We start from the raw sequence: 13,293 nt of genomic DNA on the forward strand, positions 1-13,293 counted from the left end.
TTCCCCTTCTCAGGGAACCATGGTTACAGTCATAACCTGAGACGTTCTCTCTGTGCGCCCTTACAGACCCTGCCGGCATGCTTGTGACATCATCTGACTGCGTTAGCCAATCAAAGACTAGCATGTAGCACATGTGTTCAGACACCAGCTCACATTCCCATAGTGTCAACTCATGTGTGCAGTTCCGCAGAACCTGATTTTGCTGAGTTAACATGTTCCTGGGTCATCATTTTTGTTGATCCTGGAACAACAGTCAAATCAACCAATCAGATTTGAGGGACGAGTTTACTGATTATGTCAAGTTTAGGCTTAAAATCATGAATTGGTGCTTCTACATCAGTGTTATTCATCTATCATTTCCCTCTGATTTTTGGGATAACTTATGGGTAGAGGTAGGGTTAGGAGTAGGAATAGGGTTAAGACTTAATTTTCAGACTGGAATGTTGTTCCAGGATCAAAAAATATGTTGACCCAGGAACGAATCTAACTCAGCAAAATCAGGACGTGCGTAGAGTTCCACTTCAAAAGGGAAGCATCATTTGTAGACCTGGAAATCTTTAAACGCCATGGACATTTTTACAAAGAACATACATTATAGCTATTCCAAGCTTTTATTCATTTATTTATTTTCATTGTGAGAAAAAAAATTCAAATTTATTCTTATCCAATAAATCACAAAATAAATGTAATGGATAAAAAGATCAGCTCTCAAGACTTCTTGAACTTATTTTAATTTAAATTATTTTAGTTACTTATTGTAATCTATAGACATTTCTCTAAATTAAAAAAAAAAAAAAACTGTAAATGTAAAAAAAAATTATTACATTAAATTAAAGCATTCTAAACACTTATTTGTTTAATTAAAGATCATCCAAGATCAAAAATGCCTAAGTTATTAAATAACTAAGTAACTTTTACTGAAACGATTTTACTGAAAGTTTAGATGCTTGACTGTTTCTTGCTCTGCGTTTCTGCCAATTCATTGTTGGCTTTATTTCTAACTAAGTGAAACGTAATGAAGTTTGCTGTCATCTCATAATGACTGATCACAGAGTTTTGAAGTACATTTGACTGTGGTCAAGGTGTTTATTAAATCTCTGCTGAATGCAGAACTCTTTCCAGGACAATCTAATCCAGATTTGATTTATTGCCAGCTCTGTTCTCTCACAGGCTCTTCTCTTCTTTGTCATGGAGGAATTAATGCTTTTTGATTAAAGGTGAAGTGACATCATTTCTCCTAACAACTCACACTGCTAAACCACCAGGCATTTTATTATCTTTGGGGACCAAATGTATTTAGTAACATGTCAAAAAGGCGAAAGACACGAAGAAAAGAGACCCCTTTATCTTCCTTTTTGTGATCGCTCATTTGTTTTAGGAAGTACCAAGCTAACAAAAATAAGTTCTATTAACATTTTGCTAACATTCCCATTAAGTTATGAAAACTTAGTTCAAAACCTGTTCAAAACATCCAGGTTTTTTGTTTTGTTTTGTTTTTCAATTCTTGGTTATGCGGACATTAAGGGAACATTCCTTTTTATCAGGTAGTAACATTTAAAGATGAACATCCATCTGAAACATTAAAAAACACTCCATGAATTATGTATAAATTAGAGTTTTGTGCTAATGTTCTGAAAATACATGATTAAAGGGAATAGTAAATTAACATTACTGGAAGAATGTTTGTTCATAACTTTGAGAGAACCTTGCCAGAACATTAGGGAAGTTCTGAGAATGTTCCCTGTTGGCTGGTCACCCACTATGTGTAATGAGAAACTGCTGAAGATCACAGAAGTTCATTTGTGGCCAGCCTCAGTCTCAGTGTGAGTGTGTTTGTGGATCATTCTGTCAGGCTGATATGTTGAGCTGACAGGCTGATGCTCTGTTGGGCTCAGGCTTTAAGATGGGGATGATGGTTACTGACCTTTTTTTTCCTCAGGGCCACTGCTGGAGGGCTCAAGACTGTGTGAGTGTGAGTGTGTGTGTGTGTGTGTGTGTGTGTGTGTGTGTGTGTGTGTGTGTGTGTGTGTGTGTGTGTGTGTGTGTGTGTGTGTGTGTGTGTGTGTGTGTGTGTGTGTGCTGAGCCAGTTGTTGCTTACATTATATGCAAGTGTAAGTTAAAGACAGAGAGGATACAATTTTTTCAAAATAAAAGACAAGAAACTTGAGTGTGTTTAATAATAAACATGCTCATGTTGGTCAAGATTTAGCAGGATACTTTCTAAAATATTTAATATTATTAATATATTTATAATATTTTTTTAAGAACTGAAGTGTCACATGATCCTTCAGAAACCAATCTAATATGCTGATTTGCTGTTCAAGAAACATTTATTATTATCAATGTTGAAAACCTTTTGTGGAACCGTGATGATTATTTTTTTTTAATCAGGATTCTTTAATAAATAAAAAGTTTAAAGTTAAAAAGAACAGCATTTATTTGAAGTACAAATATTTTTAACGTCATAAAAGTCTTTACTGCCAGTTTTGATCAATTTACTCCATCCTTACTGAATAAAAATATTAATATCATTAAAAAAAAAAAAAAAAAAAAAAGTAGTCAAGTTAGTGTACATGGGGCATTCTACAGAATTGTTTCAAAGTCAGAGTTGGAAACATCTTATAAAATGTCTTTTTTCACAAATGTTGTATGTATGCAAATTGTATAATATCCAAGGTACACGTTTCTAGTAACTGTTCAGTTAATTCTTGTATTTTCTTGTAAGTTTTGGAATATTTTTCCTCATCTCAAATTTGTCACTACCAAAACACAATAATAAATAATTTAATAAGAAGGCTTATATTGACCTATTAAGATTTTGTTTACATCTACCTTGTAAATATATTTTTTGCCATTTCATTAAACAGTTTTCAGTTAAATCAATAACAATTACAATTTTAATAATATTTCAAGTGTAATTTATGAGATTTAATGTATTTTGAATCCAAACTTTCTTTGTAAAAGGCATAAAGTTTATCAAACTGATTTCAAAGTTAAGGTTTCAAAGTTTGAAACACTATATTAACATCTTAGTTGATAATTCAATATACTTTATTTCTGACAAAACATCCCCTGTTTTGGTCGTGACTGCACATTTTCAGTAGTGACAGTAATGTGTTGGTAGTGACCACATCACATCACAGAATTTTAACTCGCATGCTAAACCACTACTAAAACATAAAAAAATGAATATGAATAACTGTACTAAAATTGTGTTTATTTCCCCCCAAAAAAGGATTATGTGTTTCTGTTTGTCACTACCAAAATTATGTCACAACCGAAACTTCACCACATTACGGTAGTGACAATTTTAGATACTTTTGAGCCTAGCTCAAAGATGATAATCAGTACATGGTCACCTAGCACAGTTCTGAACAGTTGTACACGCATAAAAACTATATTTTATGGAATAACACCCCAAAAAAATTTCTTAATTGCAGAAAAAAAGGTGTTTAGTAGTGACGTTCCTTAAAGTTACACACAGATTTTCAGACTTTGAACACATTAACCTCAAAATGATGGTACCTATTTACTATGAATGAGAGGCTATGAGATGGAGGAACATGGGAATATGTGTAGTTAAAATCAGTCTCGGCTAATGGACTAAAACATACACTGCCTCGGTAGTGACATGAAAATGTGGTACACATTTTTCAATATAATTCTAAATGATCAAATTATCAAAAATTATTTCAATATAACTTTCACAATTTGAAATTGAAGGGTTAGTGTTCGGGACAGCCAATAAATGAAAGCACCCAATTTTATAAATATTAAGCTTACTGATATTTTAAATATTATTGTGGGATTCAGTAGATAATAGAAGGATCTTAGTAAACATCTAAGATTTGAATACTTAAATGCTTTTTAAATGTATTTTATGGTTGTTGGACTCTGTAGAATGGCCCATATTGTTGTTGTTTTATTCTTGCCCTCATCCTAACTTATCCACTCCTCTCACTTCCTGTCTAGATGAGGGGCAGACGGTGTGCCAGGGGCCCCCGGACATGCTGGGTCAGCGTCTGGCGGAGGTGGGCATGCAGCTGCGATCAGAATGTCACCAGGGTTTGGGTTACTGGGACTACCTGTTCTTCATCGCCATCGGCTTCGTCATCTTCAGCGCTGGGACAGTCTCTGCGTGGGTGATGGGTGTGCTCATGGTTCTGTACGAGCGGTACAGCAAGAGGAAGAGCGAGGAGCTCGACAGTGAGGATGAGGAGGAGACAGTCAGCCGAGGGGCAGGATGCGGAGGAGGAGGGGGTAACCATGGCAATGGGGACCTGAGCAAACCAGGCATGCAGGTGTGACCAGAGGACAGAGGGACGCTGGGAAACCTTTGATGAACAGACAGCGAGCTGCGGACAGATTCGCAAAGGAGTTTTCTTTTCTATAAAGAGATTTTAAGTGCACTTTTTAGAATGTGTCAACATTAGTTTTAGTTTAAGAGAAGAGAAGGGCAGGACAGACAGATTAGATTTATTTCTATTCTTCTAGGTGGACTCAGGCAGACAGAGAGACAGTTGAGAGGGTCACAGTGAACTGTGTTTTTGACAGATCTGGGGTTGGTCTTGGTTAAATGCATAGAAGTAAAGCTCTCACACACACAACGCTCTCCCCAGTGTTAGTAATGTAGTTGGGGCAGGGTGACAGCACTGTGTTTCACACTAATGAGAGAGACAGTAAGAAGAAAGGAGAAAGATAGATAGGTAGAGAGGCTTGAAGATGAATCCAGTATCCTATCTCAGCTTTTATTTTTTGCTCGGTCAAAGAAAGGAATATTAATGGAGGATAAACAAGGCAGTCTCTTCAGACTCATGCAGTGTGAAATGAACGAATGGAAGACGGAAGACTCTTCTAAACTGTCTGCACAACTCCATGGAAGGCTGAAAATGCTTTTTTTAAGGGGTCACAGACTGACTGACTGCTTAGATGATGGATTGAGAACATTATATTGTAGGGCTTAACAATAAGGATTTTTTTCTGCTCACCCGGTCAGGCTAGTAATTTTCCCTCGACAAATATAATAGCTGATTTTATCATCAAAAAATTAATTAATTTAAAAAAATACACTATTATTCAAACGTTTGGAGTCAGATTGTTTTTAAGAAATTAATATCAGCAAAGATGCATTAAATTGATCCAAAGTGGCAAAGTCATTTATAATGTTAAAAATAGATGCTGTTCTTTTGAACTTTCTATTCTTTATACAATCTTGACAAAAAAGGGTAGCAAGTTTCCACAAAAATATTTAAGAAGGACAACTGTTTTCAACACTGATGATAATAATAATAATAAATGTTTCTTGAGTATCAAATCAGCTTATTAAAATGATTTCTGAAGAATCATGTGACACCGAAGACTAGTAATTATGCTAAAAATTCAGCTTTGGTCACAGAAATAAATTACATTTTTAAATGTATTCAAATATAAAATAGTTATTTAAATTGTAATATTTCACAATATTACTATATTTTTTGATCAAATAAACGCAGCCTTGGTGAGCATAAGGACCCTAATCTTACAGATTTGAACTTTTAGAACAGTATAAAACAGTTATTTTAAATTGTAATAATTAATGTAATAATATTTCACAGTCTTACTTTAAATGCAGCATTGATTAGCATAAGAGTCTTCTTTGAAAAACATAAAATCTTACACTGTTAGCTGGCTTGATAATGTTACTTTGATGACATTTAAATGAGCATAATTTGAACAATGTTCAGTATATCACTCAAAAACAAATGTTCAGTTTTGCAAGGCTTAAAAACACAAGTACATAATTAATGAATGCAATACATTATGACAAGTCAGCACTGGCCCAATAGTGCACCTAAACAGTCCTGAAACTCTCCCACTTGCCCTGGGCCACCAGACCATCCTTATTGTTGAGCCCTGTATTGGACAGGACATTATTGATCTCAGTAAGCCTGTATGCACTGCACCGAAAAGCCTTACACACTAGATGTAACCAGTCCAGCAATAACACCTCCAGGTGATACTGAGAGCAATAGAGGGAAACGTGTGTGTGCGTGTGTGTGTGTGGGTGTGTGTGTGTGTGTGTGTGTGGCTTGTCGCAGCAAAACCGCTAGAGGTGGTGAAGAATAAAGTATGTCAGCATTCTGTAATTTTGGCAAGGCTTTAATTTTTTTAATCAAATGTGATTTCTCCCGTGGCTACCACATGCCACTCAAGGGCAGAGCTAAAGTGACCCCTCCCTCCTCACATTGCACCATCAGCACTCAGAAGGGAATTGAGCCCACTGAGAGTGTTGTTTTAGTCTGCGTTTATTCACAATATTCCATAAAGAAAGATAATGGCACAAACATCCAAAAATTAGTTCTGATTTCAGCACAATTCCTCATCTTGCAGGCTAGCTCTAGACTGTGGAGAATTCAGCAGACTACTACAATCTGGCATACTTTACTGTAGAGCATCACTACGACAATCCAGACACCCGAATCGGCTCTTTAAAATGCTGACAGTGCTCTCAGCTGCACAGCACATCTGGATCTATAGCTATTTTCCATTATTTAGCCATCTTGAATTGCTGGTCGCCATGATCACTAGAAACAAAAACATCTTATTCAAACAAAACTATTTTCTGCAATAGCACAAAGTTATTTTGTAAATATTCATGGTGGAGCACTATACCAACACAGTTAGCACCTGGTGAAACTGGATTGTAGGTGGTTAGTGAATAAGAAGCAGCTTTAACCCTGAATTACCGCATTCAAAAAGTGCAACTTTTTTAACATATTTCATCCTTAGATTCAGCCTCAGAAAGAGTGTGTTGAGCAGTTACATTCTCTTTTCTCTGGTATTTAGTGGAGAAGGAAAGCTGGTTTTGTGTGATTGAGGGTTGCTAAATCCATCTATAATGGGTTATAGAGCTTAAGGGGATGATGTTCATGGCCTGGGCCACTCTAAAAAATATCTCAGCTGCTGCTTTTATAAATCTATAGCTTCTATAGCTAATATTTTGTCAACTTCTTGTTCTCCCTTTTCCTTTAAGCCGCAGTGTGTAATTTCCACACATCTAGTGACACCAAACAGAATTATTAACATTTCTAATAAACGTTCCCTTGAGAAACTTTACGTTCACTCGCAAAACTTTCGTGATTAACACAGTTTTGTGTTCGAACACCAAAGCATTGAGGTATAATTTTTCTAACTCATATTTTTATACATTTTTTCTTTTTCTTTAATTAAACATTATTTCCATTACCATGTCCCCTTAGGTGCATTGTACCCATTTAGGGGCAGTCGACCCATTAGGGGCAGTTGTGGCATAATGTTTAGAGAGTCGGGCTTATAACCTGAAGGTCGCCGGTTTGATTCTCGCACCGGCAGGAATTGAAGGTGGGGAGAGTTAATGAACAGCACTCTCATCCACCTTCAATGCCATGACTGAGGTGCTCTTCAGCAAGGCACCGAACGCTGGAGCAAAATGGCTGCCCACTGCACCGGGTGTGTGTGTTCACTACTCACTGCTGTGTGTGTGCACTTGGATGGGTTAAATGCAGAGCACAAATTCTGAATATGGGTTACCATACTTGGCAACACATCATGAATTTGACTTTCACTTACCTGCTGTCAGTCAAACAGATAGTTCCGCCCCAAACTCAAGCCATTGCTTTGATGGGCCACTGAAACAAAAAGATTGCAGTTTAGTTTGGTGCAAGTATTAAGACTATTAATGTGAGTACAGAGGAGTGAGAGAAATTAGACAACAACAAACAAATAAACAAATTAATAAATAAACCAATGAATTCATATTTATAATATGATCATAATTAATATGTAATATTAATAATATATTTTGTTTTTCTTTACTATATTAGGTTTTTTTTTTAATTTTATATCTCTCAGATATATATTTATAAAAATACTAAAATTAGCCCATTATGTTACCTTAATTAGGTAGTGTCTTTTGAAAGCATTGCGGCTTTTACAAAATACACTCTTCACCAAAGCCAAAATAATGCAATTCCACTCCGCTTCTCACGTCTAATACTCTGCGGCTAATGGTGCAGAAGTTACACACTGCGTCTGTGTGCACATACTGTCTAAACCCTGTTAAAAAATTGGATTAAAGTTAAGAAGTTTGTACATCTAAAGCCCAACAAGCTGGTCTTTTCAGCAAGGAAGTATCAACTTTAGGTCACGACCCTGAACTGAATGTGTGTGTGTGTGTGTGTCAGTCCATCCATCTCACCACCTTCTTACCCCCTCGTTCACTCTCTCTCTATCTCTCTGCTGTTCTGTCCTCTCACTCATTAGTTGGTGGGTTGTTTCAGATTACAGTGGGATGTCATCATGTCAGCATTATTTCCAAAGTGTTAACTAAAGACTAATAATACCTTGTCTTTAGAGGAACAAGATTATGAGTTGAGTTGAGTCAGGAAATATCTGGAGGGACTTCCTCAAAACAAAAAAAAGAAAAATACTGCTAAAAATGTTATGACATGAACATATAGTAGAGGTCAAATGTATCATGCTGATGTCAGCATTGTGGCAATATAAGGATGGACAGTAGAGTTGGTAAACTTTATAGCAACATGCTGCAGTGTGTGTGCCATTTTCACCTGCTGTGAACTCTGAGAGTGATCATGCATAACTATGTCAACGGCCTTTAGAAGAAGAGAGATGGGGAGGGGTTGTTTTGGTATTTTATTCCTCTATGAATATTAATGTGTAATATAGCAGGTGATAAAGGGGACAAGCCCTAGTGCTATTCGATAATAAAGTTCAATGTAAGAGCAGGACTTTATCTGAGTCTCTAGGCACTAACAGTGGCACAACACTGCAGTCTGTTCGGCTCCAAAACTGCAAGAACCATCAGCAATGCAGCAGGGGTGGCCTGTGTCAGAAAGATCTGTAGAGATACTCACACACACATACGCTCAACAGAACGCTAATGAACTAGCAGCACAGAGTTCAACTACTGCTATATGTTTGTGAATGAACAAACATAACAGAGGATGAATAATAGAGGCTCAAGTATATGCAGAATGCAGCAAACATTTTCAAACGGATGCAGCCAAAACTTCACAATTGCCGTTAACCGTTGCCGTTAATTTTTTGCATTAACTTCTATTGTTTTTGTTAATGTGGCTGAAGCTAATGCTTTGTGGAAAGTTAAAATGTGCCAAGAAGTTGGGTATGTGTACAGTATAAATTAAACTAAGCTAGCAGTATGCTAACCTAGTACTTTGAGGGGTTCTATAATACATGTTCATAACAAATCTGCAAAAAAATGTTGTACCTTATATATATCCTTAAAAGGTGTGAATTAGTACCTTGTAGTAATATGTAATCTTAAGGTACTACTATGAACCCTTTAGGTATAAATGAGGTCCAAATATGTTTAAGGTTGGCCACACACTTGAAGATTTTAAGCCCGATTTTGGGCATGATTTGCAACCCCCAACGATCAGGGGGGTGTTGCCCATTTTGAGGCTTCTTGCAACTGACTTTTTGTCCAAAAAAATCCTCAATTGTTAGGTGTCATTATGATTATTTTACTGCTCCCTATCGCGTCAGAGCCTGCACGATCACAAAGAAGATCCCAAACATGTTTTATATTTACGACTCTTGATCATGCTGCCTCTGACATGATACCCGCGATAGTCAATGATGGTTTTGTGACGTAATGCCACTTTGACTGTCGGGAAAAAGTCTGCTGCGAGGCTTGCACCAGTGCGGGCTCTGGAAAAGTGCACATCGAGGGCACTTAGTGGCTGCAAAGGGGGCACTCACAAACACCCTTCTGAAACCTAAATGATGAATGGGACACCCTACGGTCTTGTAAACCAAAAGTGCACATGAAGAGTGCCATTTGGGACAGGGCCTATAGCTGAATCGTGGCAGCCACAAACATGCTTCGAAAGTAGAGTATTAAGAAAGAAGCTTTTTTTCCCCTTTGTTTTTCTTCCTGTATAACAAAACTCACATTAGGAGAACCAGCTTACGACGTTGTTTGTCCTCCATTTGCTTTTCTTCAAGTCATGTTTGATCTTGTGAGTCTCCGTGAGATCTTGTCTCACTGTGAAAATGTTACTACAATCGACAAGTGTGTGGTCTTGTGGTCTAGACAAATATTCTAGTGTGTGCATTCAGAGAATTATAATGCTAAAAATTGGTTGAAACTGCCCTTATGTCTGTGGACTCCCAAAGTTTTGAAATCGGTTAAGATTTGAAATTCATCCAGTTTGTGGCCAGCCTAAGGCAGGGCTGGGCAACTCTGGCCCTCAAGATCCCCTTTCCTGTAGAGTTTAGCTCCAACCCTTATCAAACTCATCTGCCTATTGCTTTCTAGTAATCTTGAAGACCTTGATTAGCTTGTTCAGGTGTGTTTGATTAGGGTTAGAGAAAAGCTCTGCAAGAAAATGGATCCCAAGGGCCAGAGTTGTCCACCCCTGCTTTGAGAGTACTGCCCCAGCAACAAGCTGTTGTACCCCAAAAGGTACAATTTTTTTCTGAAAGTGTATGTAACAGTATTTCATACAAGATAAACCAAGGAACTTTGTAGGATTTCTAATCAGGTTCTGAATTGGGTGCCCATTAAAAGTTATTTTAGCCAGTGGAATTGCCTTGGGTCCTAGGTGAACCTGATTCAACAGCCTGAACTAGCTGTTCATGACATCAGAATTTCCAATTTCCTACTTGGTGCCTAAAGTCAGTGCACTTTCTGACAAATGCTAGCATTGTGATTTTGTTTAATTATGCATCCACTTCCTGGCAGAACATCCATGGTTGGAAGGCTGATATTCGAAGTAGAAAAATCCCATGACCAATGTTGGATGGAACACTGAGAACTCCCTAGATAATTTAGGGATCATACGCTCTTAGAAAGAAAAGTAGAAAGGTACCTTTATTGGGACAGCAGCTTGTCACTGGTGCAGTATCCTCAAAGGGACAACTTTGTACATTATTTACCCCTAAAAGTTGAGTAGTAGTAGACCTTAAAGGGTAAAAATTACTACTACTAATATGCACCTTTAAGGGGTAGATAAGGTACAAGTATAGGATGTCACTGGGGCTGTGCCCTTAAAGGGACGAGCTAAGGTACAACTTTTACACATTTTTAGACACTGTAGATGCATTCTAGTCAGATAGCTGACTAGGTTTTGAGACAGCCTCAAAGTTTTTCTACTACATTCTTGATGTGCCAGTAACCAATATGAAACTGTGGGTGAAAGTGCAGTAGAGTTTCAAATAAGATATTTGTGCAGAGAGTTGGCTCAGCTTTCAGTTCAAAGTCTAGGAAATAATATTGATTTGAGTTCCTTGTTTTTGTTGTTTTAACTTTTGGTTTGGATGGGAGCTTTGGGACCAGAGGCAGTGCTGCAGGTCTTGCTGTACTGCTGGACTGAAGTTGTTCTCTGTGAGACTTTAGATTTGCTAGATCGATTTGCTGTCTGTGGAGGTGTGTCCGTCACGCTCTGTCCATCATGCATGAAGCTCTGCAGAATTTCCCCAACTGAGAGTCACTTACACTCTCTCCTCTTGTTTCACCTCTTCTCTTTGTCGTTGCGTCTTGTCTTATCTAATCTTTTCTCCTGTTCTTTCTTTTCCGCTTTGTCTCATCTCTTATCTTCCTTTTTTTGTCTCTTTTCTTCTCCTCTTTGTTTCATTTGTCTTGTCTCGTCTCCTTTGTTTCTTTACACCTTCTCTCTTCTTTTTGTCATTGTCCCATCTCTTCCTTGTATCATTACACCTTCTCTCTTCTTTTTGTCGCTGTGTCTTGTCTCATCTCATGTTGTCTCCAGTATTTTCTTCTCCTCTTTGTCATGTCTCCTCTCTTCCTTATGTAGTCTTGCCTCCTTTATCATCCTGTCTCCATTTCTCTTCTCATCATTTGTCTTGTTTCGTCCCATCTTTTGTCTTCCCTTCCTTATCTTGTCTCTGTTGTTCTTCTCATTTTGTCTCTTCTCTTCTTTGTCTCTTGTCTTCACCTCTTCTCCCCATCTTGTCTCTTCTTGTCTTATTTTTAATTTCTTCTCTCCTGGTCTCATCTTCTCTTCACTTTTGTTCTCTCCTCTCCATTTGTCTTGTCGTCTCACTTATTCTTGTCTTCTCGTCTTTTCTCCCACCTCTTCTAATCTTTTGTCTCTTCTAGTCATTTGTCTTTTGTCTCTTGTGTCTCCACCTTTTCATTCTCAACTCCCATCATGTCTTGCCTTTTCTTGTTTCTCATCTCATTTAATCTCTTTTTGTCTTTTGTCTTGTTTACTCTCATTTTTGTCTCTTTGCCTTCTTTTTCTCATTTCCCACCTCTTTTAGCCTTGTCTCTTCTCATTTTGTCTCGTCTCATCTAGCCTCTTCTCGTCTTGTCTCGTCTCTTTTCTCTTCTGCAGTAGGCTGCTCTGACTTTGCCCTCCTTGTTTGTATCTCTGCAGTGCTGGTTTAGTGAGGGTGATGCCATAAAGGCTGCTGTAAGCCATCTTCCTGTCTTAAGGAAGAGGAGGACTAAATCAGAGCGGATGACAGTTTTACTCTCGGGACCAAAGCTTAGAGACTTTCCCCCGCCTTAACTCACAATGCTTTCATCCACTTCAAGCGTAATGTGGATTTGGCCACTTCCAGTTGAGTGTATAAAGTTTCGGATTTATACTTCTGAAGAGAAAGTTTGTCTTCAAGACCTTTTTTTAGGATGATCAAATAATTTTTTCACCCATTGAGACCAGAGAAAAACATGACAGCTGCTCTCAGCACTATATGTTTCCATAATGTTAAGGTGACCTTGTATATAGTGCATCATCAAATGACATGACATCATTTGGGGAACATTTCTTCCAGCCTGAAATGATATCTCCCACATTAGTCCCACACATATGGCCACTGATCATTTTTATGGGGTGTGTGACAGATCACTGGAAAATTTAGTGGAGTCAAATCCCCTCCCTTGCCAAACACTTGCTCAGTGTGTGTGAGAGGTCCTCCACTCTGATAACCCCTCTTGAGCTCTTGGCATCCTGAAACACAGCGGAGGCTCGACTGCAGTGTGACATCAGCTTAGAGCAGGAAGGAAACACACACTACAGGGTCGGATCAACCCTTTATCATCTCTGACAGAGTGAAATTTATTTATTAGTCATTTCATTTTTCTTTGTGTCTTTGTGCTGTTGTTGCACATTCAGAATCAGTGTTTCAGAAGATACTTTTAAACTGCAGCTTGTTCGAATAGCTAAAGTACAGTCACACTCCCCTTTTTTAAAAAATAGGTAGTTACACTAGGGAAGAAATATTTACAAGGAAGTAATTATATTACATCATTTATTTTTTGCAAA

The 13,293-nt window shown here is 37.8% G+C and overlaps 1 protein-coding gene across 1 annotated transcript in view; it reads left to right on the top strand.

Annotated features, from left to right (window-relative positions):
• Positions 1-10,317, top strand: part of LOC137019371 (leucine-rich repeat-containing protein 52) — a 42,200-nt gene extending 31,883 nt beyond the window's left edge. The window contains exon 2 of the mRNA XM_067384765.1: positions 3,974-10,317. Within this exon, the coding sequence (XP_067240866.1) occupies positions 3,974-4,308 (335 nt within the window). The 3' untranslated portion in view covers positions 4,309-10,317. The remainder of the gene's footprint in view (positions 1-3,973) is intronic.
• The last annotated feature ends 2,976 nt before the right edge of the window (positions 10,318-13,293 follow it).

This window comes from Chanodichthys erythropterus, chromosome 4, assembly GCF_024489055.1.
Source record: "Chanodichthys erythropterus isolate Z2021 chromosome 4, ASM2448905v1, whole genome shotgun sequence".
NCBI lineage: Eukaryota > Metazoa > Chordata > Actinopteri > Cypriniformes > Xenocyprididae > Chanodichthys > Chanodichthys erythropterus.